The sequence below is a fragment of the Saccopteryx bilineata genome, chromosome 8 (assembly GCF_036850765.1).
Source record: "Saccopteryx bilineata isolate mSacBil1 chromosome 8, mSacBil1_pri_phased_curated, whole genome shotgun sequence".
NCBI classification, from domain to species: domain Eukaryota; kingdom Metazoa; phylum Chordata; class Mammalia; order Chiroptera; family Emballonuridae; genus Saccopteryx; species Saccopteryx bilineata.
The window spans coordinates 38,210,159-38,234,682 of NC_089497.1; the positions used below are offsets into that span (position 1 = coordinate 38,210,159).

At 40.7% G+C, this 24,524-nt stretch overlaps 2 protein-coding genes across 2 annotated transcripts; one reads left to right on the forward strand and one right to left on the reverse strand.

The window, feature by feature from the left end:
- Positions 1–9,134: 9,134 nt before the first annotated feature.
- LOC136311978 (small ribosomal subunit protein eS27-like) lies at positions 9,135–9,251 on the reverse strand. Its single transcript, XM_066241353.1, has one exon. The coding sequence runs from the start codon at positions 9,249–9,251 to the stop codon at positions 9,135–9,137; it is 117 nt and encodes a 38-aa protein (XP_066097450.1).
- Positions 9,252–10,257: 1,006 nt separating this feature from the next.
- On the forward strand, positions 10,258–10,686 carry LOC136311873 (large ribosomal subunit protein uL29-like). The gene has a single exon (XM_066241196.1). The coding sequence runs from the start codon at positions 10,288–10,290 to the stop codon at positions 10,657–10,659; it is 372 nt and encodes a 123-aa protein (XP_066097293.1). The 5' UTR covers positions 10,258–10,287; the 3' UTR covers positions 10,660–10,686.
- Positions 10,687–24,524: the final 13,838 nt, after the last annotated feature.

A 24,524-nucleotide genomic window follows, 5' to 3' on the forward strand; every position in this document is an offset into this window, starting at 1 on the left:
CTTTTCCCTGGCTGCCTTGAGAATTTTTTCTTTATCATTGGTTTGTGTCATCTTTATTATGATGTGCCTTGGAGTGGGTTTGTTGGGGTTAAGAAAACTTGGTGTTCTGTTTGCTTCTTGAATTTGAGGCTTTAGTTCCTTCCACAGGCTTGGGAAGTTCTCGTCTATTATTTGTTTGAGTATATTCTCCATTCCATTTTCTTTCTCTTCTCCCTCTAATATACCTATTATTCCTATGTTATTCTTTCTGATGGAGTCAGACAATTCCTGTAGGGCTTTCTCGTTTTTTATTATTTTTGAGTCTCTTTCTTCTTCTCTCTGTTGTGCCTCAAGTTGTTTGTCTTCTATTTCACTAATCCTATCTTCAATCTGGGCTGTTCTGTTAGCTAAGCTTGTTACCTCGTTTTTCAGCTCGTGAATTGAGTTTTTCATTTCTGTTTGATTTGTTTTTATAGTTTCAATTTCCTTGGTAATATATTCTTTGTGTTCTTTGAGTTGTTTTCTGATCTCCCTATATTGCCTTTCTGTGTTTTCTTGTATATCTCTGAGTATTTTTAAGATTTCTATTTTAAATTCTCTGTCATTTAGCTCCAAGGCTTCCAATATGTTAAGTCTTTTCTCCGTAGATTTTTCCACATCTATTTGTGTTACCTCTCTTTCTTTTGTATCCATAATATTCGATTTCCTCTTTCTTATCGGCATCTGAGGGTGGTCTTGTTGATAGCACTAATTAGAATTACTAAAGAGTAAAAAGTAAAAAAAAAACAAAAAACAAAAACAAAACAAACAAACAAAAAAGGTAAAACACCCCACAAAAAAAAAAAAACAGTAATAATTTATTATTTCCCCCTTTTTTCTCTCTTCTCTTTCCCTCCTCTCCTCTCCTCAGGGAAATATCATGCCTATAATGGAGGGCCTGATTTGGGGTGAAGAGTTCAAGGGGCAAAAAAAAAGGGAGTAGGGACCTACTAAATGCAAAAAAAAAAAAAGAAAAGAAAAGAAAATCTTAGACAAGCATAAGATGATTTGCTTGTAAGTGATGGTCAACTAAGAGATATAATGAGAGGGATAAGAGGGAACCAAAAAAAAGGACCAAAAAAGAATAATAAAGAAGAAAAAATAAAAATAATAAGTAAAAATCTGTTGTATTAAGTGGAGCGAAGACTAAATGCAATGGAGACCTTGGGTTGGGAGGACCCAATATGCCACAAAAATAAACAAACAAGAAAAAATAAAAATAAAAACAAAAGCAAAAAAGAGAAATAAAGCCAAAAAAAAGCCTTGAGTCCCAAATTAACTGATTTGTTCGTGATTGAGGGTTATATGGGAGGAAAGTAAAATGAGAAAAGAAAAAACGAATAGAAAGGAAAAAATAAGAAAAAGAGAAAAACGAAAGAAGAAATAAAATAGGAAGAGAAAAAAACAAAATAAAGCAAGACAAAAAAAAAACGAAAGAGGAGAGAGTGAGAGTTAAGTGTTTTGGAGTATAACCTTAAAGGAGGGTGAGGATGAAGAAGAGAAATAAAATGCAACACTCATGGGTAATGTAGTTCAAGAAAGGGGAAGCATAAGATGGGCAGAGAATAGAAGGACCGAGGTGGAGGAAATAAAGGCAATAAGATAGAAGAAACAAACAACAACAAAAAAAAAATTAGTGGATCAAGTTGTAAAGTCTGTGGATTTTTCTTGATTTTGAGAGGTTAACTTCTTCCTTTTTCTTTTCTCTCCCTCTTCCTGGTCGGTGACTCTGTACCCCAGGCTCTGCCCCTGTGTCACACTTAGGTAGGGATTTGCAGTTGATGGGATTCTATGGCAATGTCATATAATTGGCTTTAGTCTTGCTGGAGGTCAAGGCTTGTTGGCGTTTGCAGGGTCCAACGATGAGAGAGTTTGCTTTCCTGGATTCTCTCTCCTAGTCCCCCCTTCCTGAATTAGCAGCCTGGTGATCCAGCTATAAGGCTGCAACTGCTTCTGCCTGGGGAGTAAGAGGCTCAAAGAGCTGGGAAATCCCCACTCTATCCCCACTCAGTGCAAGGCTTTGGGAAAGGCTCTGACAGTCAGGGCCTCCAGTGTAATCAGGCGGGGGTGGAAGTCAATTGTTGTCAAGGTGACTGTTCAGCGCCTATCATTTAGTTGGACCTCTCAATCCAGGCTTTCCACACTTTGTAGCCTGTTTTTGCAGGGAAGAAGAGGCACTAGTCTCTGCTTACGACTAGTGTAGTATAGACCTTATTATCTGCCAAGTCCTTCTTGTTAGCGTTTATCCCTGAATATGGAGGCTCTATCAATCAGAAGTTGCCCCCGCCCCTTGAGCGAGAGGCACTAAAAAATATCACGCCTCTTGTCTTGGATCGCTGAACTGAGAGAGATCTTATCAATTAGAACCGAGGGTGCGCAGATTTCATGGGTTAATCTAATTTCAGTGATTGGGTCGCAGCTGTGCTTCGAAAGGTATTTTAGGCTGCCTGCGCGCGCCCCTCCCCCAACGCTTGATTGTTAGCTTGAATGGTTGGGTGAGGTGCCCCGCCCACGGAGAGAATCTCCCAAGCCTCTCCCGCTCGCCCTGCCGCTGGCGGCTGGACCGCACCAGGCGCAGGATAATGGAGCACTCTGGGTGTGCGGGCCAGCAGGGCGCCCTGGGCGCATGGAATGCCCAAGGCACGCACGTGAATGGGGCGCTCCGGGCACCGGTGGCTGGCGACCCCCACTCTCAGTGTGCGGGCCGCTGGGAACGTCAGCGGTGCTCAACCGGACGGGGCGCACGCGCGGCTGCTCGCGGCGGCTCGCGGCGGCGGCTCGTGGCGGCTGGCGGTGGCGGCTCGCGGTTCCCAAATATGGGCTGACTCACCACAGGCGCACTTCCTCGCGGTTTGAAAGAACGTCCCTGTTGTAGATTCCTCCATACCCTCGTCTCTCAGATTCAAGTGATAACAGTCCTTTCGCTATCAGTTTGTGTGGAACTCCGGAATGCTCCGAGGATAAATTTTTCTGTTTCTAGTTGATATATTTGTTGTGATTTAGGGGAGAGCTGTCGGACGCGCTGCTCACGGCGCCATTTTCGTGACGTCACTTCCGACCATAATTTTTTTATTATCTGTATGAATCTACTTAGCCTTCAATAACAAAATACCATAGACTGGGTGGCTTAAGCAATAGAAATTTCTTTTCTCACAGTTTCAGGGGCTAAAACTCCAAAATATGTGCTGTCAGGGTTGGTTTCTGGCAAGACCTCTCTTCCTGTCTTGTAGACAGTGGCTTTCTTGCTTTGTCCTCACGTGGCCTCTTCTCTATGCATGCGTAGAGAAAGACTAATTTCTTGTGTCTTTTCCTCTTCTAAAGACACCATTTCTATTGTATTAGAATTCCACGTTTACCTTAGTTACCTTCCTACTTGCCTGATCCTACTATAGTCACATTGGAGGTTATAACTTCAACATATAAATTTGGGAGGTGTACAATTCAGTCCATAACATTACCAAAACACATTTATAGCCTAAAGAGTCACACAAGATATTGTACAAAGTTCCTCTAGAGCTTTATCATCTAAGACATTCATGCAGACTTGATTGCTGAACTGAAGATAGTGTTAGGGTTGCTTCCTATGCCGGTGACAATTCACAGGAAACAAAATCAAGTTGATTTCAGCTTAGTGCCACTAACATAGAAGCAACAAGAATACCCGCTCACAGTTACAGAGGTTTGCAATTTGGGGCCCATCACAGTTATGCAAGTTATCTGCAAAAAAGCAGAAAGCTCAGAGAGGAGAAAAAAAGATCTTTATGAGTTTTAGATCAAATTTAGTAACTCACATCTGTTCATTTGTTTATTAATGTATTAGTTCTTGTTGGAAGATTCTGATAATTACACACCTGAGAAATAATACCCTAAGGAAACTATATTGCAGATGAAAGTACAAGATCACACATAAGAAATGTAAACAACAGACATGTTATTATGAGTAATATCTGTCTTCATGTCAAATGAGAGACATAGACAATAATGCTGAATGTTCATGAGGAGATAAGTTCATTGTAAGCTGATAAGGTCAGGGAATGTCCCATGAAAAAAAAACATACCACAGAAGACAGCCTGTTCCCCAGAGCCAGTGCAACTGTTGGACAGTTTCAGACCATGCCATATTACAACCTAACTACTTGAACAACACACTCAAGGGGTGGACTCAACAGGTACCAAAGCCCCACTGAAGCAAGTCTTGCTTCATAAGGTCAACTCTTTTTTTTTTTTTTTTTCATTTTTCTGAAGCTGGAAACAGGGAGAGACAGTCAGACAGACTCCCGCATGCGCCCGACCGGGATCCACCCGGCACGCCCACCAGGGCATCGCCATGTTGCGACCAGAGCCACTCTAGCGCCTGAGGCAGAGGCCACAGAGCCATCCCCAGCCCCCGGGCCATCTTTGCTCCAATGGAGCCTCGGCTGCGGGAGGGGAAGAGAGAGACAGAGAGGAAAGCGCGGCGGAGGGGTGGAGAAGCAAATGGGCGCTTCTCCTGTGTGCCCTGGCCAGGAATCGAACCCGGGTCCTCCGCACACTAGGCCGACGCTCTACCGCTGAGCCAACCGGCCAGGGCTGATAAGGTCAACTCTTATACAGCATCTCCTCCATAATACTCACAGCCAGTCCTTGCAACCAATTGGCCTGGGGACCAATCCCTTCCAACAATGCCAACAACAATCAAAGCTCAACTATGATAGGACAGTACACTCAGCCCACACAGGGGTGCATCTAGAGCACCCAGATCAGGTGACTGGAGAGGCTGTGCCTCTGAGCCCTACAGGATACCTGCTACACAAGGCCAATCTGCCAGTTCTAGAAGGCACGGCAGCTCTATCTAATACATAAGAACAAACATAGAGAAGCAGTCAAAATATGAAGACAAATAAATAGATCCCAAATGAAAGAAAAAGAGAAACTGCCAGAAAAAGAACTAAATAAACTGGAGCCAAGCAAACTACCAGATACAGAGTTCGAAACAGTCATTATAGGATGCTCAAGAAACTTAGAACTTCAAGAGCATGAAAGAGGACATAGAACCTAAAAAAGGACCAATCAGAAATGAAAGATACATGAACTAAAAATGAAGAATAATTCAAAGGGAATCAATAGTAGCGTGGATGAAGCCAAGAATCAGATCAGGAATTTGGAATACAAGGTATCAAAAAACACCCAATCAAAACAACAAAAATAACAATGAATCCCCAAAAATGAAGGCAGTGCAAGGAGCCTCAGGAACAACATTCGCATCATAGGAGCGCCAGAGGGAGAAGAGAGTGTGCAAGAAATTGAAAATCTATTTGAAAAAATAATGACAGAAAACTTTCCTACCCAGTGAAGGAAATAGACATGTAAATCCAGGAACATAAAGAGTCCCAAAGAAGATAAACCAAAAGAGGCCCACATCAAGACACATCATAATTAAAATACAAATGTTAATGACAAAGAGATAATCTTAAAAGCAGCAAGAGAAAATTAGTTAGTTACCTACTAGGGCGTTTCCATAAGACTGTCAGCTGATTTCTCAGCAGAAACTTTGAAGGCCAGAAGGAAGTGGCAAGAAATATTAAAAGTGATAAAATACAAGGACCTACAACTAAGATTATTCTGCCTAACAAAGCTGTCAGTTAAAATCAAAGGACAGATAAAAAGCTTCCCAGACAAGAAAAAGTTAAAAGAGTTCATCACCACCAAACCAGTATTCCATGTAATGTTAAAGGGTTTCCTTTAAGAAAAGGAAGGGGTCCCTGGTCGGTTGGCTCAGTGGTAGAGCGTCAGCCTGGTGTGCAGGAGTCCCGGATTCAATTCCCAGCCAGGGCACACAGGAGAAGTGCCTATCTGCTTCTCCACCCCTCCCCCTCTCCTTATTCTCTGTCTCTTCTCTGTCTCTCTCTTCCCCTCCCTCAGCCGAGGCTCCACTGGAGCAAAGTTTGCCCGGGCGCTGGGGATGGCTCTGTGGCCTTTGCCTCAGGCGCTAGAATGGCTCTGGATGCTACAGAGCGACGCTCCAAAGGGACAAAGCATCGCCCCCTGGTGGGCATGCGGGAGTCTGTTTGACTGCCTCCCCGTTTCCAGCTTCGGAAAAATACAAAAAAAGAATTAAAAAAAAAAGAATTAAGGAAGGGAAAAAAATGAAAATTATGAACAATAAAGTGGCAATAAATACATATTTTTCAACAATTGAATCCAATAAACAAAATAAATAGAAAGAATAAAAATACACTCAGATTCAGAGAACCTTTTGCTGGTTGCCAGATGGGAGGGGAGTTAAGAGATGGGTGAAAAAGATGAAGAGATTAAGAAGTACAAATTGATGCCTGACTAGGCAGTGGTGCAGTGGATAGATTGTCAGACTGGGAAGCAGATGACCCAGGTTTGAAATCCGTAGGTCGCCAGCTTGATTGTGGGCTGATCGGCTTGAGCACAGGCTCACCAGTTTGAGCACCGTGTCGCTGGCTTGAGCCCAAAGATCACTGGCTTGAAGCCCAAGGTCTCTGGCTTGAACAAGGAGTCACTTGCTCTGCTGTAGCTCCGTGGTCAAGACAAATATGAAAAAGCAATCAATGAACAACTAAGGAGACAAAGGAGCTGCAACGAAGAATTGATGCTTCTCACCTCTCTCCCTTCCTATCTGTCTGTCCTTGTCTGTTCCTCTCTCTGTCTCTCTCTCTGCCTGTCACACACAAAAAAGAGAAATACAAATTGACTGTTACAAAGACATCATGGGACTGTAAAGTACAGCATAAGGAACAGTCAGTAATATTTTAATAAATATGTATGGTGTCAGATGGGTATGAGATTTATCAGAATGATCACTTAGTAAATTACATAATGTCTAATCACTTGGGTATACACCTGAAACTAATATATACGGTATGTCAACTGTCACTGAAAATTAAAAAATGATTTTAAAATATGACCTCTTGTGATTTGTCACTCCATATAGCATGCTTTCCTTGTTTTAATTGTTTTTGTTTTCGTTTTTGCATCTTTCTTAAGTTGGAAATGGGGAGGCAGTCAGACAGACTCCCGCATGCGCCCCACTGGGATCCACCCGGCATGCCCAACAGGGGGCGATGCTCTGCCCATCCGGGGCATCGCTTGGCTGCAACCAGAGCCACTCTAGCGCCTGAGGCAGAGGCCACAGAGCCATCCCCAGCGCCTGGGCAAACTTTGCTCCAGTGGAGCCTTGGCTGCGGGAGGGGAAGAGAGAGACAGAGAGGAAGGTGAGGGGGAGGGGTGGAGAAGCAGATGGGCACGTCTCCTGTGTGCCCTGGCCGGGAATCGAACCAGGGACTCCTGCATGCGAGGCCAATGCTCTGCCACTTAGCCAACCGGCCAGGGCTTAATTGGTTTTATTACTATTTATGTGTGGCAAGGTCAACAGGTCAAGAGACAAGTGCTCGACTACCACTGAAAGAATAGTTTGTTACTTATTCCTAGTTCCCAAGAAGAAGGGGCATGGCACATCACAGGGCACCCCCATGGAGAAGCAGTGGGAGCAGGGCCAGCGAGGACCATGGACAGGGATCTTCATCTGGTTTCAGTAGGAAGGAATGAGAGAGGTAGAAATAAACAGATTTAGGATTGGCATGGTTGAATAATTTCAGTGGCCTCTGGGGCAAAGAGGCTGTTCCTACCTGTCTGCTACTCAGCTCTAGGGTAATTAGAGCTGATGGATAATAGGCCAGAGTGTAAGAACTTAATAAAGGAGGTGACTGCAGATATGGGCTCTAGATTGTTTGGTTTCTATTTTAAAAACATTTTCACAGGCGAGTTGTTTACTCTGTCCAGGAAATGGGTAGCCCTGGAAGGTCTCAAATGTCAAATCATCAGAATACAGAAAATAAAAGACATGGTTCGCGTGCATCGTAAGAAATTCAGAGTGATTTTGTCTTACTCTGAAGCAGGTATATTTGTCTCTGTACTTTTGGCCCATAATTAAAATTTTATTGAAAATTGACACCAAAATGGATTAGTGTTGTATACTTATAAAATAAAATACAGGCCCTGGCCGGTTGGCTCAGCGGTAGAGCGTCGGCCTGGCGTGAGGGGCACCCAGGTTCAATTCCCGGCCAGGGCACATAGGAGAAGCGCCCATTTGCTTCTCCACCCCCCCCTCCTTCCTCTCTGTCTCTCTCTTCCCCTCCCGCAGCCAAGGCTCCATTGGAGCAAAGATGGCCCGGGCACTGGGAATGGCTCCTTGGCCGCTGCCCCAGGCGCTAGAGTGGCTCTGGTCGCGGCAGAGCGACACCCTGGAGGGGCAGAGCATCGCCCCCTGGTGGGCAGAGCGTCGCCCCTGGTGGGCGTGCCGGGTGGATCCCGGTCGGGCGCATGCCGGAGTCTGTCTGACTGTCTCTCCCCGTTTCCAGCTTCAGAAAAATACAAAAAAAAAAAAAAATACAGTGTGTCCGTAAAGTCATGGTGCACTTTTGACCGGTCACAGGAAAGCAACAAGAGACAATAGAAATGTGAAATCTGCACCAAATAAAAGGAAAACTCTCCCAGTTTCATACCTATTCAGTGCAGTTTGACGTGGGCTCACGCACAGATTTTTTAGGGCTCCTTAGGTAGCTATCCTTTATAGCCTCTACAGACTCGTCACTGACTGATGGCCTACCAGAACGGGATTTCTCCACCAAACTGCCGGTTTCCTTCACCTGCTTATCCCACCAAGTAATGTTATTCCTATGTGGTGGTGCTTCGTTATAAATGCGCCAATATTCACGTTGCACTTTGGTCACGGATTCAAATTTAGTGAGCCACAGAACACACTGAACTTTCCTCTGTACCATCCAAATCTCGACTGGCATGGCCGTGGGCTGCTCCACTGTATACACGGTGTTATGTCATCATCTGCGCATGCACACATGCTGCCACATCATCCTACAGAAACTGGGAGGGTTTTCCTTTTATTTGGTGCAGATTTCACATTTCTATCATCTTTTGTTGCTTTCCTGTGACCGGTCAAAAGTGCACCATGACTTTATGGACACACTGAATAATTACAGTATCTTAATAGATTAACCAGAATTACTGAACTGATAAGGCTTTCTGTGATATAACACAAATTTAGGAAGTTGTGAGGATCATCTGTTTTGCTTTCTTCTAAATGCACAACCTTATGTGAGTCTAGCCTTTCCTCCTGTCAGGTGGTACAACATTGTTGAACAACCTATACAAAGAGTCACTCTCTGAGCATGGCTGAAGACCATAGTGATCTGTAGAAACATGGACATTTTAAATCCATAAAACAGGAATTTGGATTCTGAACTAGCTGGATTTTTTTATGTTTTTTTCTTTTCCTCGTCCAAGGACAGATGTAATAAAGGTTTAGCCAACGGCGAATTGATTCCTTTGCAAACCCAGCTTGCAAGATCTCTGAGGCAGCACCCCTGGCAAGTAGCATATGATTGTCTTTGTACTTTCCATAGGAGGCTAAGACAGTGAAATCCCAACAATTCAATCATCCTGCAGGAGTACCTCCAGCTTACACACTTAAAGATAACAGTTCACAGGGCCATCATGGGCTTAAAGGAAGATTAATGGGAAAACCAATACTACTGATAAGAAAGTCCGTCTGCAATCATTTTTCTTTCTGTGTCTTTTTTTCTGACAGTAAACCTAGAGATGCTCTTTGGAGATTGTTTCCAGGCTTTAATTCACCAAACAAGATGCTCGTTGATGACATAACTGGTAGGCTTCTGCTGTATGATCACATGGATGGCTCTGAGTTCAGCAAACAGGGCATCTCCTCTGAGGTTCTGATTGTTTTGCTAAATTCCTGATTTCACAGAGAGAAAAGCCAAGGAGCACCAGCAGCCTGGTGCATTTCTTTCAAAAAGCTTGGCAAGCACTCACTGGTTTGCAGTGGAGTGTGTTATGTGTGCATACACATAGGTGCATAGGTACACACACATACATACATGTTCACACACGCATGCATACATGCACATTCAAAATAGCAAATAATAGAATACTCTGACCTAGAACCAGTCAGGCTGCCTCTGAACCAAATACAGTTGTTCTCTTTTTAGTTCTACAAGAAGCCTCACATTGCTACAAGGGGTCCTCAGTTGAAGGCAATGTAATGAGGGCAGGCCACCTACAACAAACTAAAGTCAAAGGAATCCATTTTTCCTCCATATTTCAGTCCCAGTTGCTCTCCTGGAGGAAACCCTTGAGATACCTTTTCAGCTAAGTAAGTGTAGGACACGTTAATATTAAAGAAAGGGGGTGCTCTTGGAGCAGGCGGCGCCGGCAGCTTGTTCAACCATGGCCAAAATTAAGGCTCGAGACCTTCGTGGCAAGAAGAAAGAGGAGCTGCTGAAACAGCTAGACGACTTGAAGGTGGAGCTGTCCCAACTGCGTGTGGCCAAAGTGACAGGCGGTGCGGCTTCCAAGCTTTCTAAAATCCGGGTTGTTCGCAAATCCATCGCCCGTGTTCTCACCGTCATTAACCAAACTCAGAAAAAGAACCTCAGGAAATTCTACAAGGGCAAGAAGTACAAGCCCCTGGATCTGCAGCCCAAGAAAACGCGGGCCATGCGCCGCCGGCTCAACAAGCACGAAGAGAGCCTGAAGACCAAGAAGCAGCAGCGCAAGGAGCGGCTGTACCCACTGCGGAAGTACGCGGTCAAGGCCTGAGCTGCACGCGTCAATAAAGCACAAGCTGGCTGTGAAAAAAAAAAAAAAAGGAAAAAAAGAAAGGGGGTAAATATTTAAATAAGTCCTTGGACCATAAGCAAAGTCTTAGACAAAGAAAAGAGGAGAAAGCAAATAATCCAGTATCTATTATTATAATGCAAAATTACTATTTAAAAGTGATTTCTGGTTTTTGGTGATTCCTTACTGCCCATGCACATGGAACAGTGAGTGAGTCACAAGAAGCAGACTGAAAGCGCTGTGTTTTTGAAACAAGCTGGCTTGTTCACTGTAGGAGGTTGAGCAGAACCATTTCAATGAGATATCCCCAGGTGTCACTATCCAGTAGTCTGCTCCTGGTAAGTCAGATTCTCCAATGTCCTAACTGGGGAGATAGGTGTAGGTATAAACCTACTTGATAGGATTCTGGGATGCAAGAGGGAAAGAGGAGCTGAAGAACTGTGCTATTCAATATAGACTAGCTTTCCTTTTCTTTTTTCTTTTTATTTAGAAAATTGAATTTAAAAGGGTGACATTGATCAATTAGAGAACATAGGTTTCAGGCAAATGTTTCCACAGCATTTAAACTGTTGATTATGTTGTATGCCCACCACCCAAAGTCAAATCATTTCCCATCACCATATATATGTCCTTCGTTACTCCATTTCCCTCATCCGCTCCCACTAGTAGCCACTTAATTTTTATCTATGTCCATGAGTCTCATTTTTATATTCCACTTATGTGTGAAATCATATAGTTCTTAGCTTTTTCTAATTTACTTATTTTACTTAGTATAATGTTCTCAAGGTCCATCCATGTTGTTGTAAATGGCAATATGTCATCATTTCTTGTGGTTGAGTCATATTCCATTGTATGTATGTACCACATCTTATTTATCTAATCAGCTATCGAGGAAATCTTTGGTTGTTTCCATGTCTTAGCCACCATGAATAATGCTGCAATGAACATGGGGTTGCATGTGTCGTTAGGTTCCAATGTTTTTTAGTTTTGGGGGTAGATACCCAGTAGAGGGATTGCTAGGTCATCTGGTAGTTCTATTCTTAATTTTTGAGGAACCATCATACTTTCTTCCATAATGATTGTACTAGTTTGCATTCTCACCAGCAGTGAATGAAGGTTCTTTTCTCCACAGCCTCTCCAACTCTTGTTATTACCTATCTTGTTGATAATAGCCAATCTAACAGGTGTGAGGTGGTATTTCATTGTAGTTTTGATTTGAATTTCTAGAATAGCTAGCGAAGATGAGCATCTTTTCATATATTTGTTGGCCATTGGTATGTCCTTTTGAGAGAAGTGCCTATTTAGGTCCTTTTCCCATTTGTAAATTGGATTGTTTGCTTGTTTGTTGCTGAGGTTTGTGAGTTCTTTATATATTTTGGATATTAACTACTTACTGGAGCTGTTGTTTGAAATTATCATCTCCCATTTAGTTGGCTACCTATTTGTTTTGTTGTCAGTTTCTTTTACTGTGTAGAAGCTTTTTAGTTTGATATAGTCCCATTTATTTATTTTTGCCTTTATTTCCTTGCCTTTCAGGTCAAATTCATAAATTTTTCTCTATGGCCAAGGTCTATAAGTTTAGTACCTATGTTCTCTTCTATGTAATTTATTGTTTCATATCTTATATTTAGGTCTTTGATCCATTCTGAATTAATTTTGGTGCAAGAGGAAAAATTTTAGTTAAGTTTTATTCCTTTGCATGTGGCTTTCCAATTTTCCAAGCACCATTTATTGAAGATGCTTTTCTTTTTTCTATTCTCTGTTTTTGTCTCCTTTGTCAAAGATGATTTGTCCATATAATGTGGTTTCATTTCTAGGCTCTCGATTCTGTCCCATTGGTCTATATGTCTGTTTTTCTTCCAATACCATGCTGTTTTGATTATCGTGACTCTATAGTATAATTTGAAATCAGGTAGCATAATATTCCTGGCTTCATTCTTTTTCCTCAGGATCACTTTGACTATTCAGGATTCTTTTTTTTTTTTAATTTATGAATGTTTATATTACGTCTGACTTTTTATCAATTTAGTTTAACTGTATATAGTACTTTTAAAATTATGCTAAAATCAACCTTTAAATATATTTGGATTCTATTTCTTAAGTGGTTTTAATTTATTGTGTTTACATAGATTCTAGTGTTGTCCCAAATGCATTCCCCCACCCCGTATGCCCCAAAATATCTCCTTTGCTTCCCTCTCCATAGCGCCCTCCCCCCTTCCCTTCAGGTTTATCCCATCCAGTCATCCCCTTTCCCTCTGTCCTCTTTTCCTCTGGTCCCTTTGATCCCTCCTCTGTCTCAGTTCCGTTCCTCAGTTCACATTGTTCATTGAATTTCTCAAATAAGTGAGGTCATTTGATATATTTCTTTTTCTGCCTGGTTTATTTCACTTAACATAATAGTTTCCATGTCCAGCCATGTAGTCGCAAAAGGTAAGATTTTCTTCTTTTTCATGGCCCCATATTATTCCATTGTATATATGTATCACTGCTCGTCCACTGACGGACACTTGGGCTATTTCCAGATCTTCGCTATTGTGAACAATGCTGCCATAAACATAGGGGTGTATTTCTCCTTTTGAAACAGTGCTATGGAGTTCTTGGGGTATATTCCTAAAAGTGGGATGGCTGGGTCAAAAGACCGTTCTATTTTTAATTTTTTGAGAAATCTCCATATTGTTTTCCACAGTGGCTGCACCAGTCTGCATTTCCACCAGCACTGCAGGAGGATTCCCCTTTCTCCACATCCTCGCCAGCACTTATTCTGTGCTGTTTTTTTTTTGTTGATGAGCACCATTCTGACTGGTGTGAGGTGATATCTCATTGTGGTTTTAATTTGAATTTCTCTAATAATTAGTGATGTTGAGCATTTCTTTCATATGCCTATGGACATCTGTATGTCCTCTTTGGAGAAGTGTCTATTCATTTCTTTTGCCCATTTTCAGATTGGACTGTTTATCTTCCTGGTGTTGTTGAGTTTTACAAGTTCTTTATAAATTTTGGTTATTAACCCCTTATCAGAAGTATTATCGAATATGTTCTCCCATTGTGTAGTTTGTCTTTTTATTCTGTTCTTATTGTTTATAGCTGTGCAAAAGCTTTTTAGTTTGATATAGTCCCAATTGTTTATCCTGTCTTTTATTTCCCTTGCCCGTGGAGATAAATCAGCAAATATATTGCTGCGAGAGATGTCAGAGAGCTTACTGCCTATGTTTTCTTCTAAGATGCTTATGGTTTCACGGCCTACATTTAAGTCTTTTATCCATTTTGAGTTTATTTTTGAGAATGGTGCAAGTTGGTGGTCTAGTTTCATTTTGTTGCAGGTAGCTGTCCAATTTTCCCAACACCATTTGTTGAAGAGGCTGTCTTTACTCCAATGTATGCTCTTACCTCCTTTGTCAAATATCAGTTGTCCATAAAAGTGTGGGTTTATTTCTGGGTTTTCTGTTCTGTTCCATTGATCTATATGCCTGTTCTTAAGCCAGTACCAAGCTGTTTTTGAGTACAATGGCCTTGTAGTATAACTTGGTATCAGGAAGTGTGATACCTCCTGCTTTATTCTTCCTTTTCAAAATTGCTGAGGCTATTCTAGTTCTTTCTTGGTTCCATATAAATTTTTGGAATATGTGTTCTATATCTTTGAAGTATGTCATTGGTATTTTAATTGATATTGCATTGAATTTATAAATTGCTTTCAGTAATATAGACATTTTAATGATGTTTAATCCTCCTAACCATTAGCACTTTATATGCTTCCACTTGTTTGTATCTTCCTTGATTTCTTTTATCAATGTTTTATAATTTTCTGAACACGTCTTTAATCTCCTTGGTTAAATTTACTCCTAGGTAATTTATTTTTCTGTTGCAATAGTGAAGGGGATTGTTTCCTTAATTTCTCTTTCTGATAGTTCATTGTAGTGTATAAAAATGCCTCTGATTTCTGAGTATTAATTATATATCCTGCCACCTTGCTGAATTCATTTATTAGGTCCAGTAGTTTTTGACTGAGACTTTAGGGTTTTCTATATACAATATCATATCATCTGCAAATAATGATAGTTTTACTTCTTTATTTACAATTTGGATAACTTTTCTTCTTCTTGTCTGTTTGCTGTGGCTAGTACTTCCAGGACTATGTTGAATAAGAGTGGTGAAAGAGGGCACCCGTGCCTTGTTTCTGATCTTAAGGGGATTTCTTTTCATTTTTGCCCATTGATTATGATGTTGGCTTGAGGTTTGTCATAGATGGCCTTTATCATGTTGAGGTATGTGCTCTGTATTCCCACCTTGCTGAGAGTTTTGATCATGAATGGGTGCTGGATTTTATCAAATGCTTTTTCTGCATCTATTAAAATTACCATGTGGTTTTTCTCCTTTCTTTTGTTTATGTGATGAATCACATTGATTGATTTCAAATATTAAACCAGCCTTGCCTCCCTAGAGGAAATCCCACTTGATCATGGTGTAAGATTTTTTTCATATATTGCTGAATTTGGTTTGCTAATATTTTGTTGAGGATTTTAGCATCTAAATTCATCAGGGATATTGGCCTATAATTTTCTCTCTTTGTGTTGTCTTTGCCTGGTTTTGGAATCAGAATTATACTCGCCTCATAAAAGGAGCTTGGAAGTCTTCCTTTCTCTTGAATTTTTTGAAATAGCTTGAGAAAGATAGGAGTTAGTTCTTCTTTGAATATTTGGTAGAATTCACTTGTGAAGCCATCAGGCCTCGGGCTTTTGTTTGTTGGGAGTTTTTTTTTTATTTATCTCTGTTTCAATCACATTTATTGTAATTGGTCTGTTTAGGTTTTCTGATTCTTCCAGATTGATTTTTGGAAGATTGTATGTTTCAAGGAATTTGTCCATTTCACCTAGGTTGTCTAATTTTTTGGCATATAGTTCTTCATAGTATTTTCTTACAATTCTTTTTTTTTCTGTTGTGTCAGTTGTTATTTCTCCACTCTTATTTCTAATTTTATTTATTTGAGTCCTCTCTCTTTTTTTCTTGGTGATTCTGGTTAAAGGTTTATCGATCTTGTTTACCCTTTCAAATGACCAGCTCTTGGTTTTATTGATTCTCTGTATTGTTTCTTTAGCCTCTATATTATTTATTTCTGCTCTGATCTTTATTATTTTCTTCCTTCTGCTTCCTCTGGGTTTTACTTGTTGTTTTTTTCCTAGTTCTTTTAAATGCAGGGTTAGGTTGTTTATTTGAGCTTTTTTTTTTTAGCTTTTTAAGGTATGCCTGTAATGGTATGAACTTCCCTCTCAGGACTGCTTTTGCTGTGTCCCATAAATTTTTTTTTTTTTACTTTTTTTTTGTATTTTTCTGAAGCTGGAAACAGGAGAGATAGTCAGACAGACTCCCGCATGCGCCCGACCGGGATCCACCTGGCATGCCCACCAGGGGGCGATGCTCTGCCCCTCCCAGGTGTCGCTCTGCTGTGACCAGAGCCACTCCAGCGCCTGGGGCAGAGGCCAAGGAGCCATCCCCAGCGCCCGGGCCATCTTTGCTCCAATGGAGCCTTGGCTGCGGGAGGGGAAGAGAGAGACAGAGAAGAAGGAGGGGGGTGGAGAAGCAAATAGGCGCTTCTCCTATGTGCCCTGGCCGGGAATCGAACCCGGGTCCCCCACACGCCAGGCCAACGCTCTACCGCTGAGCCAACCAGCCAGGGCCATGTCCCATAAATTTTGAGTTGATGTATGCTCTTTATCGTTCATTTCTAGAAATTTTTTAATTTTTTTCTTTGATCTCAGTGTTAACCCATTCATTATTTAATTTCATGCTATTTAGTTTCCATGTGTTTGAATATTTTTCAGTTTTTCTATTGTGGTTGATATCTAGGTTCATGCGATTGTGATCAGAAAAAATGCTTGATATGATTTCAATCTTCTTAAATTTGTTGAGACCTTTTTTGTGCCCTAACATGTGTTCTATCCTAGAGAATACCATAAGCACTTGAAAAGAATGTAAATTCTGCTGGTATAGGGTGAAAGATTCTGAAGATATCTACTAAATCAAGTTGGTCTAGTGTGTTCTTTAAGTCTGCTGTTTCTTTGTTAATTTTCTTTCTGGAGGATCTATCTAGCGATGTTAGTGGGGTATTGAAATCCTCTACTATTATAGTATTGCTGTTGATCATGCCCTTTATATCCATCAAAGTCTGCTTTATATATTTAGATGCTCCTATATTAGGTACATAGATATTTATAATGGTTATATCTTCCTGTTGGATTACTCCTTTGATCATTATGTAGTGACCTTCTTTATCTCTTACTATAACCTTTGTTTTAAAGTCTATTTTGTCTGATATAAGTATTGCTACCCCAGCTTTTTTTTCATTTCCATTTGTATGAAATATTATTTCTATTCTTTTACCTTCAGTCTATGGGTTTCTGTTGTTTTAAGTGTGTCTCTTTTAGACAGCATATGTATGGGTCCTGTTTTCTTATCCATGCAGCTACCGTATGTCTTTTGATTGAATCATTTAATCCATTTACATTTAAGGTTATTATTGATATGGATTTGTTTATTGCCATTTTATTTTTTAAAGCTACATTACTTTTTTTGTTATTCTCTTTTCCTCCTTTGATCTGTTTACAACAAGCCCCTTAACATTTCTTGCAGCATTGGATTGGTTGTACTGAATTCCTTGAGGTTTGTTTTTTCGTGTTTTTTTTTGTTTTTTGGTTTTGTCTAAGAAGCTTTTTATTTCTCTTTCAATTTTAAACGATAGCCTTGCTGGATAAAGTAGTCTTGGTTGTTGGTTCTTGTTCTGCATTACTTTGAATATTTCTTGCCATTCCCTTCTGGCCTCAAGTGTTTCTGTTGAGAAGTCAGATGTCATCCTTATGGGGGCTCCTTTGTAGGTGATAGCCTTTTTATCCCTAGCAGCTTTCAATACTTTCTCTTTATCTCTTAGCATTGGAATTTTAATTATGATGTGTCTTGGTGTAGATTATTTTGAGTTTCTCTTTAATGAAATTCTCTGTGTTTCTTGAACTTGTGTCACTTTTTCCTGCATCAATTTAGGGAAGTTTTCAGCTATGATTTAATTGAACAAAGTCTCTATTTCTTGTTCTTTCTCTTCTTCTTCAGAAACCACTATGATGAGGATGTTATTTCTCTTCATGTTGTCACAGAGCTCTCTTAGAGTTTCCTCAGACTTTTTGAGTCTCTTTTCTTTTTGCTGCTCTGCTTCCATGCCTTTATTTATCTTGTCCTCTAACTCGCTGATTCGATTCTCAGCTTCATCCATCCTGCTTTTAACTCCTTCCTTTGTGGTCTTTATTTCTGATATTATATTTGTCATTTCTGACTGATTCTTTTTTTATTATTTCAATTCCTTTTTTATACTTGCTATCTCTTTATTTAGTTGTTCATTATGACCATCTATTGTTGTTCTAAGATCTTTGCACATCCTAACAATAATTATTTTAAACTCTACATTTGGTAATTTGGTTATATCTGACAAGTTCAAGTCATTTTCTGGGGATTTCTCTTGTGTCAATTGGGTTGCACTTCTCTGCCTTCTCATTTTTTCTGTGTATAAGAAAGGTGTGGCCACTGAAGGCCAATAGGTGTGGCCTCTGTGTTCCCTTGGTGTGGTCTCTCTGCTGGCCTGTGACCCCTTCTGCAGTTGCCTTGGGCGTTCTGTTATGGGCATTGCCTGCACCAGCCGGCTGTGGCTGTAGCTGCCATTTCTGCCTCTCCTCCACGGGAGGGGCTGTGTTCACGTGCCTGGGTCTACAAGCTTCGGCCTTTGCCCTGCCCTTGTGATGGGGCTGCAAGCCTCTGCACCGCAGGCAGGGTTGAGCACCTTTCCTCAGTCACAGGTCTCCACCTATTCCCAGGCTTTCGCCTCGCTTCCGTGGTCAGAGCTGTGGTTGCCAGTCACGCTGCAAGCCCCGGCTCAGAGTCCCAAGCCCACTCTCAGCCACAGGTCTCTGTAATTCCCAAGCTTTCTTCTTTCCCCTGTGGGCGGAATTGCAGGCTGACCTTCAGCTGTTGGACTGCATTTGTGTGCCCCTTTCACTCCCATTGGGTGAGACTGAGCTCATGCTGGGCCTCAGTTGTGGCTGGCCCAGCTTCCACCCCTGCAATGGGGACCACACTTTCATGTCCTGCTGCCCACCCTCCTGCGAACCCTCAGCAGTGTGGATGGCGGTGCGGCAGCTCAGACCCTAGCACTCAATACTGTATTCCTTAAAGCTCCCTCTTTCTAAGTGACTCTGCTTTGAGTGCTGCAGAAGAGCTTGTTTGGCTGGTGTCCTGTTTCCCTTTGCTGGTATTGCTGGTTCCAGGGGAAATATTCACTTCAGGTTTGGGGAGTGACTCAGCACAAGGGTTAGGGTAACTGTCCCTCAAAATGTTTCTTCCCATGCCTCCTAGATTACACTCTCTTCCTGATACTCTGTCCTCTCCTCTCTCCCCATCCCCTGGATTCCTGGGTGGATGGTTGTGAAAGAGGTTTTCTGTGTGGTCCCTTTAAGAAGAATCTTGGGTCTGAGAAATCTGTTTCTTTCTCACAAACAGTATCCTGACTTGTTTTGCAGCTAAATACTGCCCATACGCTTCTTCTAGGCTCTGGGTCTGCAGCCTGGGGCTTCGTTCCTGAGGCCCAGCACCCTCCCCGCTCTACTAAACTTACTTCCCACCACGTGAGTCTCTTCAGGCTGCCATTCGCTCCTGGAAGCTGGGCAGTCCTCTTCATGTTTCTGCTTTCCTATCAGTCTCAGTGTGGCTTCTTCGGTGTTCCTTGGTTAAAGAGTCCTCTTAGTTTAGTCCAAAGTTGGTTTTTCTTGATAATGGTTCTTAAAATTAAGTTGTAATCCACTTTGGTACTGGGAGGTGGAAGTTGGTATGTCTGCCTACTCCATCACCATCTTACCACCCCTCTATTCTGGATTCTTTATAGTTTTATACCAACCTGGTGATTTTTTGTTCTACTTTTTTAAAAAAAGACATTGGTATTTTGATGGAGATTTGCATTAAATTTGTATATTGCTTTGGAATTTTTAAATTTCGTTTTCCAAAGTTTTATTGTTGGCATATAAGTAAGGAATAGATTTTTGTATATTAGTTTTGTATCCTGCAAGTTTACTGTATTGGTTTATTGTTTCCAGTATTTTTTTGGTGAAGTCTTTGGATTTTCTATACACAGGATGATGTCATGTGCAAAAAGTGGTACCTTTACTACTTCTTTCATAATGTGGATGTCTTTTATTTCTTCCTCTTGCCTGACTTCTCTGGCTAAAAAAATCCAGAACTATGTTGAATAAGAGTGGAGAGAGTGGGAAATCTTGTCTTATTCTTGATTTTAGAGAAAAAGCCTTCATTATTTCAACATTTAGTATGATATTAGTTGATGGTTTGTCATATATGGCCTTTATTATGTTGAGTTACTTTCCTTCTATTCTGATTTTATTAAGTGTTTTAAACATAAAGGGAAATTGTATTTTATTGAATGTCTTTTCTGCATCTATTGAAAAGATAAAATGAATTTGTCCTTTGTTTTGTTGATGTGGTGTATTGCAATGATTGATTTACTTATGATACAGCATCCTCTTTATTATTACAGAATGTTCATCTTTGTTGCTAGCTACCATTGTTGTCTTGAAGTGAGTGTTTTCAGATATGAGTATGGCTACACCTGCTTTTCTTTGGATATTATTTGAGTGGAGAATCATTTTTCAACCTCTTCCTTTGAGTCTACTTTTGTTCTTGTTGCTTAGATGTGTCTCTTGAAGGCAGCATGTGATTGGGTTTTTGTTGGTTTTTTTTTGATCCAGTTTGCTATTCTGTGCCTCTTTATTGGTGAATTCAGTCTATTTACATTTCCAGTAATTATTAACACTTGAGGATTTTTTATAGCTATTTTATGTTTTGTTTTCTGGTAGCTCTGTGTCTTGTTTGGTTCTTCTCTTTTGTGTTTCTCTTAGTTGTTTTTGTTTGGTGGTATTCCATACTTCTTTCCCTTGTTTTTTATATTTTTATGTGGTGTGTTTCTGTAGTGGCTTTTTCATAGGTGGTTGCTATTAGGTTATCAAGAGAAAAATGTTCAATATGTATGAGCCCTTTGTCATATAAGTGCTTCTACACTCCATGTTCCTTTGCTACTGCAGATCTTTATCTTCTCTCTTTTTATGTTATTGTTGTCACAGATTATCCTTGTTTTTATTGTGACCTTGTTTGAACTTTACTTGTAGTTTTGATTTGTTTTGTTCTTTGTGTCTGGTCAAATAATCTCCTTCAGTATCTTCTGGATTCGATGGACCTATTGACTGAGCATAAGAGGTCTTCTTAATCTGATTGTTGAGTCTTAATAAAGCCAACATTGACTAGATGGAGCAAAACCATCAAGTCTTGTCATCCCAACATAACCTTCAGTAATGGATTTCCATTTTTTTTTACCATAAAGCATATCAGTAACTAGTAAGATTCATGCCATAAAAATTAGTTTTTGTCCTAAACATCTTCAACAATTAACTTAAATTTTCTAAATGCAATTTCATCATTCTGAAAATAAGCTAGGCTCACTTCAAAAAGATGACCCTTGAGACAATCAGATGTGATTTTGGCTCCTTGAGTTCTTATGACTAGTGTTTTTATCAATATTTTGTACATTGAATATAGCTAGTGCTTTCATATCACACCAATCTTGCTTTAAAAAAATGGATCAACCATTTTTCTTCTGATTTCCTTGTTGTTGACTTTTTAAGGTACTATTATTGCTGACCACCATAGTGTGGCTCAGAGAACCAACAAAGAGATCTCACTTTAAATTTGTGACATAGAGTTTCTTCATATAGGCCCTTGGCACTGACTTTCTCTTCCTTCTCTCACTCTTCCAGACAGACATTGAAAACCCTCCATTTTCACAAAACTTCAGTATCTCCTCTATCCTCACTCTTTTTTTTTTTTTGTATTTTTCTGAAGCTGGAAATGGGGAGAGACAGTCAGACAGACTCCCGCATGCGCCCTACCAGGAACACCCAGCATGCCCACCAGGGGGGCACTCTGCCCACCAGGGGGCGATGCTCTGTCCCTCTGGGGCATCGCTCTGTTGCGACCAGAGCCACTCTAGTGCCTGGGGCAGAGGCCAAGGAGCCATCCCCAGCGCCCGGGCTATCTTTGCTCCAATGGAGCCTTGGCTGCGGGAGGGGAAGAGAGAGACAGAGAGGAAAGAGGGGGGGTGGAGAAGCAAATGAGCGCTTCTTCTGTGTGCCCTGGCTGGGAATCGAACCCAGGTCCCCTGTACGCCAGGCCGACGCTCTACTGCTGAGCCAACCGGCCAGGGCCTATCCTCACTCTTGACCAATGGCTTTGGTTTCCAGTTCTCTAAGAAAATAGAATTGATACAAAGATAAGTACCCACTCATAACCATATATACTAGCCTATTTATACCTGCCTCACTCACATTCCTCCTCTTATACAAAGTACAAATTGTCTGGACTTTTATAAGGACAACCTAGAAGGAGGAAGTAGGTGGAGAGAAGTAAAAACAGATAAATATACAGTGACAGAAAATAATTTGACTTTGGGTGATGAGCACACAATGCAATGAACAGCTCAAACACTATAGAGATATTTACCTAAAACTTATGTGTTCCTATGAACCCCAATGTCATCCCATTAAATTTAATTTTTAAACAAATAATTTTTTTAAAAAGTCTTTCAAAAATGTGGCTAGTCCAAATTAAAATGTTCTGTAAGTATAAAATACATACTAAATTTTAAACATATAGTACAAAAAAATTTCCTCCAGTGGTCCATGCCTTAACAAACCTGAGCTATAGAACCAGGAAAAATCTATTTCAAAATTAAAATAAGAAGAAAGGAGAATTATCTACTAAGGAGTAGGTGGTGGGGAGAAACTAGCCACCTACAAGATAAACTGTAGAAAAGCCAAGCGAAGACATTCATTTTTAAATATTAAGTAAAAGAAAAGGAGAAAAAATAAAAACAGTGATTCAGACAGATAGTGGTATGCCAGTGTTCACAATAGTCAAAAGGTAGAAACTTATCAAATGTCCATCAATAAGTTAATGTCTCAACAATATGTGGTATGTACTTACAATGGAATATTATTCAGCCATAAAACAGAATAAAGTTCTGATACACACTACAACATAGATGAATCTTGGAAACAATATACTACATGAAAGAAGCTGGACATAAAAGGACAAATATTGTATGATTGTACTCAGATGAAAAGTCTAGAATAGGCAAATTCATAGAGAAACAAAGTAGATAAGACATTACCAGGGACTAGGGTGGGAGAAATAAAGTTATTGCTTAATGGAAATAGAGTTTTAGTTTGGAATGACAAAAAGTTTTGGAAAGAGATGACTGCATAGCATAAATGTACTTAATTTCACCAAATTGCACACTTAAAATGGTTAAAATGCCATATTTTATGTTATGTATGTTTTTATCATAATGACAATCTCAAAAAATAAAAAAAAGAAGGGAAGCAATTAACAGGCTTAAAATAGGCCCTGTAGGAATGGCATTATCAAATTACATTTTGCCAAGATTGGTTTGGTTGTAGTATGAAAGGATTGGATGAGACCTAGTATCTTACGTGAGTAGACCAATTAGATTTGCAATGGGGTTCACTGGAAAGCTATAGATAAACTAGATACTTGCTTATATAGACAAATTAGAAGAAAATATAGGATGGTAGGTCATCAAAAGCCAAACTGATTGGCATCAATAATAACTTTTTAAAACTATGAAGGTATAGCCTGACCAGGCAGTGGCACAGTGGATAGAATGTCGGACTGGGATGTGGAAGGACCCAGGTTCAAGACCCCGAGGTCGTCAGCTTGAGCACGAGCTCAACTGGTTTGAGCAAAAGCTCACCAGCTTGGACCCAAAGTTGCTGGCTCAAGCAAGGGGTTACTCTATCTGCTAAAGGCCCGCAGTCAAGGCACATATGAGAAAGCAATCAATGAACAACTAAGGTCTCGCAATGAAAAACTGATGATTGATGCTTCTTATTTCTCTCTGTTCCTGTCTGTCTGTCCCTATCTATCCCTCTCTCTGTATCTGTAAAAAACAAACAAACAAACAAAAACTATGGAGGTATAAAAAAGGGAGACACACATACAGTTCAGAAGTACTGGTATACATTATTTAAGGGAGTGAGATTATTGAAGGTCTGGAGAAGGTAGGCAAGATTTAGTTTATCAGAGAGAAGGAGAGAAGGCACAGATTTCAATAGGGGCAGTGATGAAAAAGCAATACTAATTAATGGGAGACCTAAAAGGCTCAGTAAAGATAGAGGATGGGGCTATGATGAATGATATTACAATAAGATAACACAATTGTACATCACCACCCATTGGGCACTTCAGGCCATTGACCCAAGTCTATGACAGGCCAGGTGTGCTGGCCTTTCATCTCAGGGCCTCTGAAGCAGCCTGGCTTCCTAGCAGGACTCTAGTTCTCCTGCTGAAACTATTCTGAAAGCCAAAGACCATGCCCAACTTGGTGCTAACAGCCTCACCACTTTGCAGAGCACTCATGCTGTTCCCTGTGGGTGAGGCCACCTGTCCTCGGGAAGAAGCCATTAAAGACCCAGGGCTATCAATAACTGCCACAGAGTCAGCTAATGAAGGTGAGCCAATGCAAAAATATTGTTCAAAGAAAATCACTGAACTGGAACTCTGAGAACCGCTGATCCCTTTCAGGCGCAGCCATTCACAATACATCCGTGCTTCTGATTCTGTGCTCAGATATACACCTAAGATCCCTTGCCTGGAACTTGGCAAAATGAAGGTCTTGAGCAGGGTAATGGATTTAGTTGACTTTGCACATACTTATCCTTTAACACTTACAGTTT

Excerpts from the sequence above, each read along its gene's own strand:
- LOC136311978 (XM_066241353.1), bottom strand. The coding sequence starts at position 9,251 with ATGTCCATGTTTCTACAGATCACTATGGTCTTCAGCCATGCTCAGAGA.
- LOC136311873 (XM_066241196.1), top strand. The coding sequence starts at position 10,288 with ATGGCCAAAATTAAGGCTCGAGACCTTCGTGGCAAGAAGAAAGAGGAG.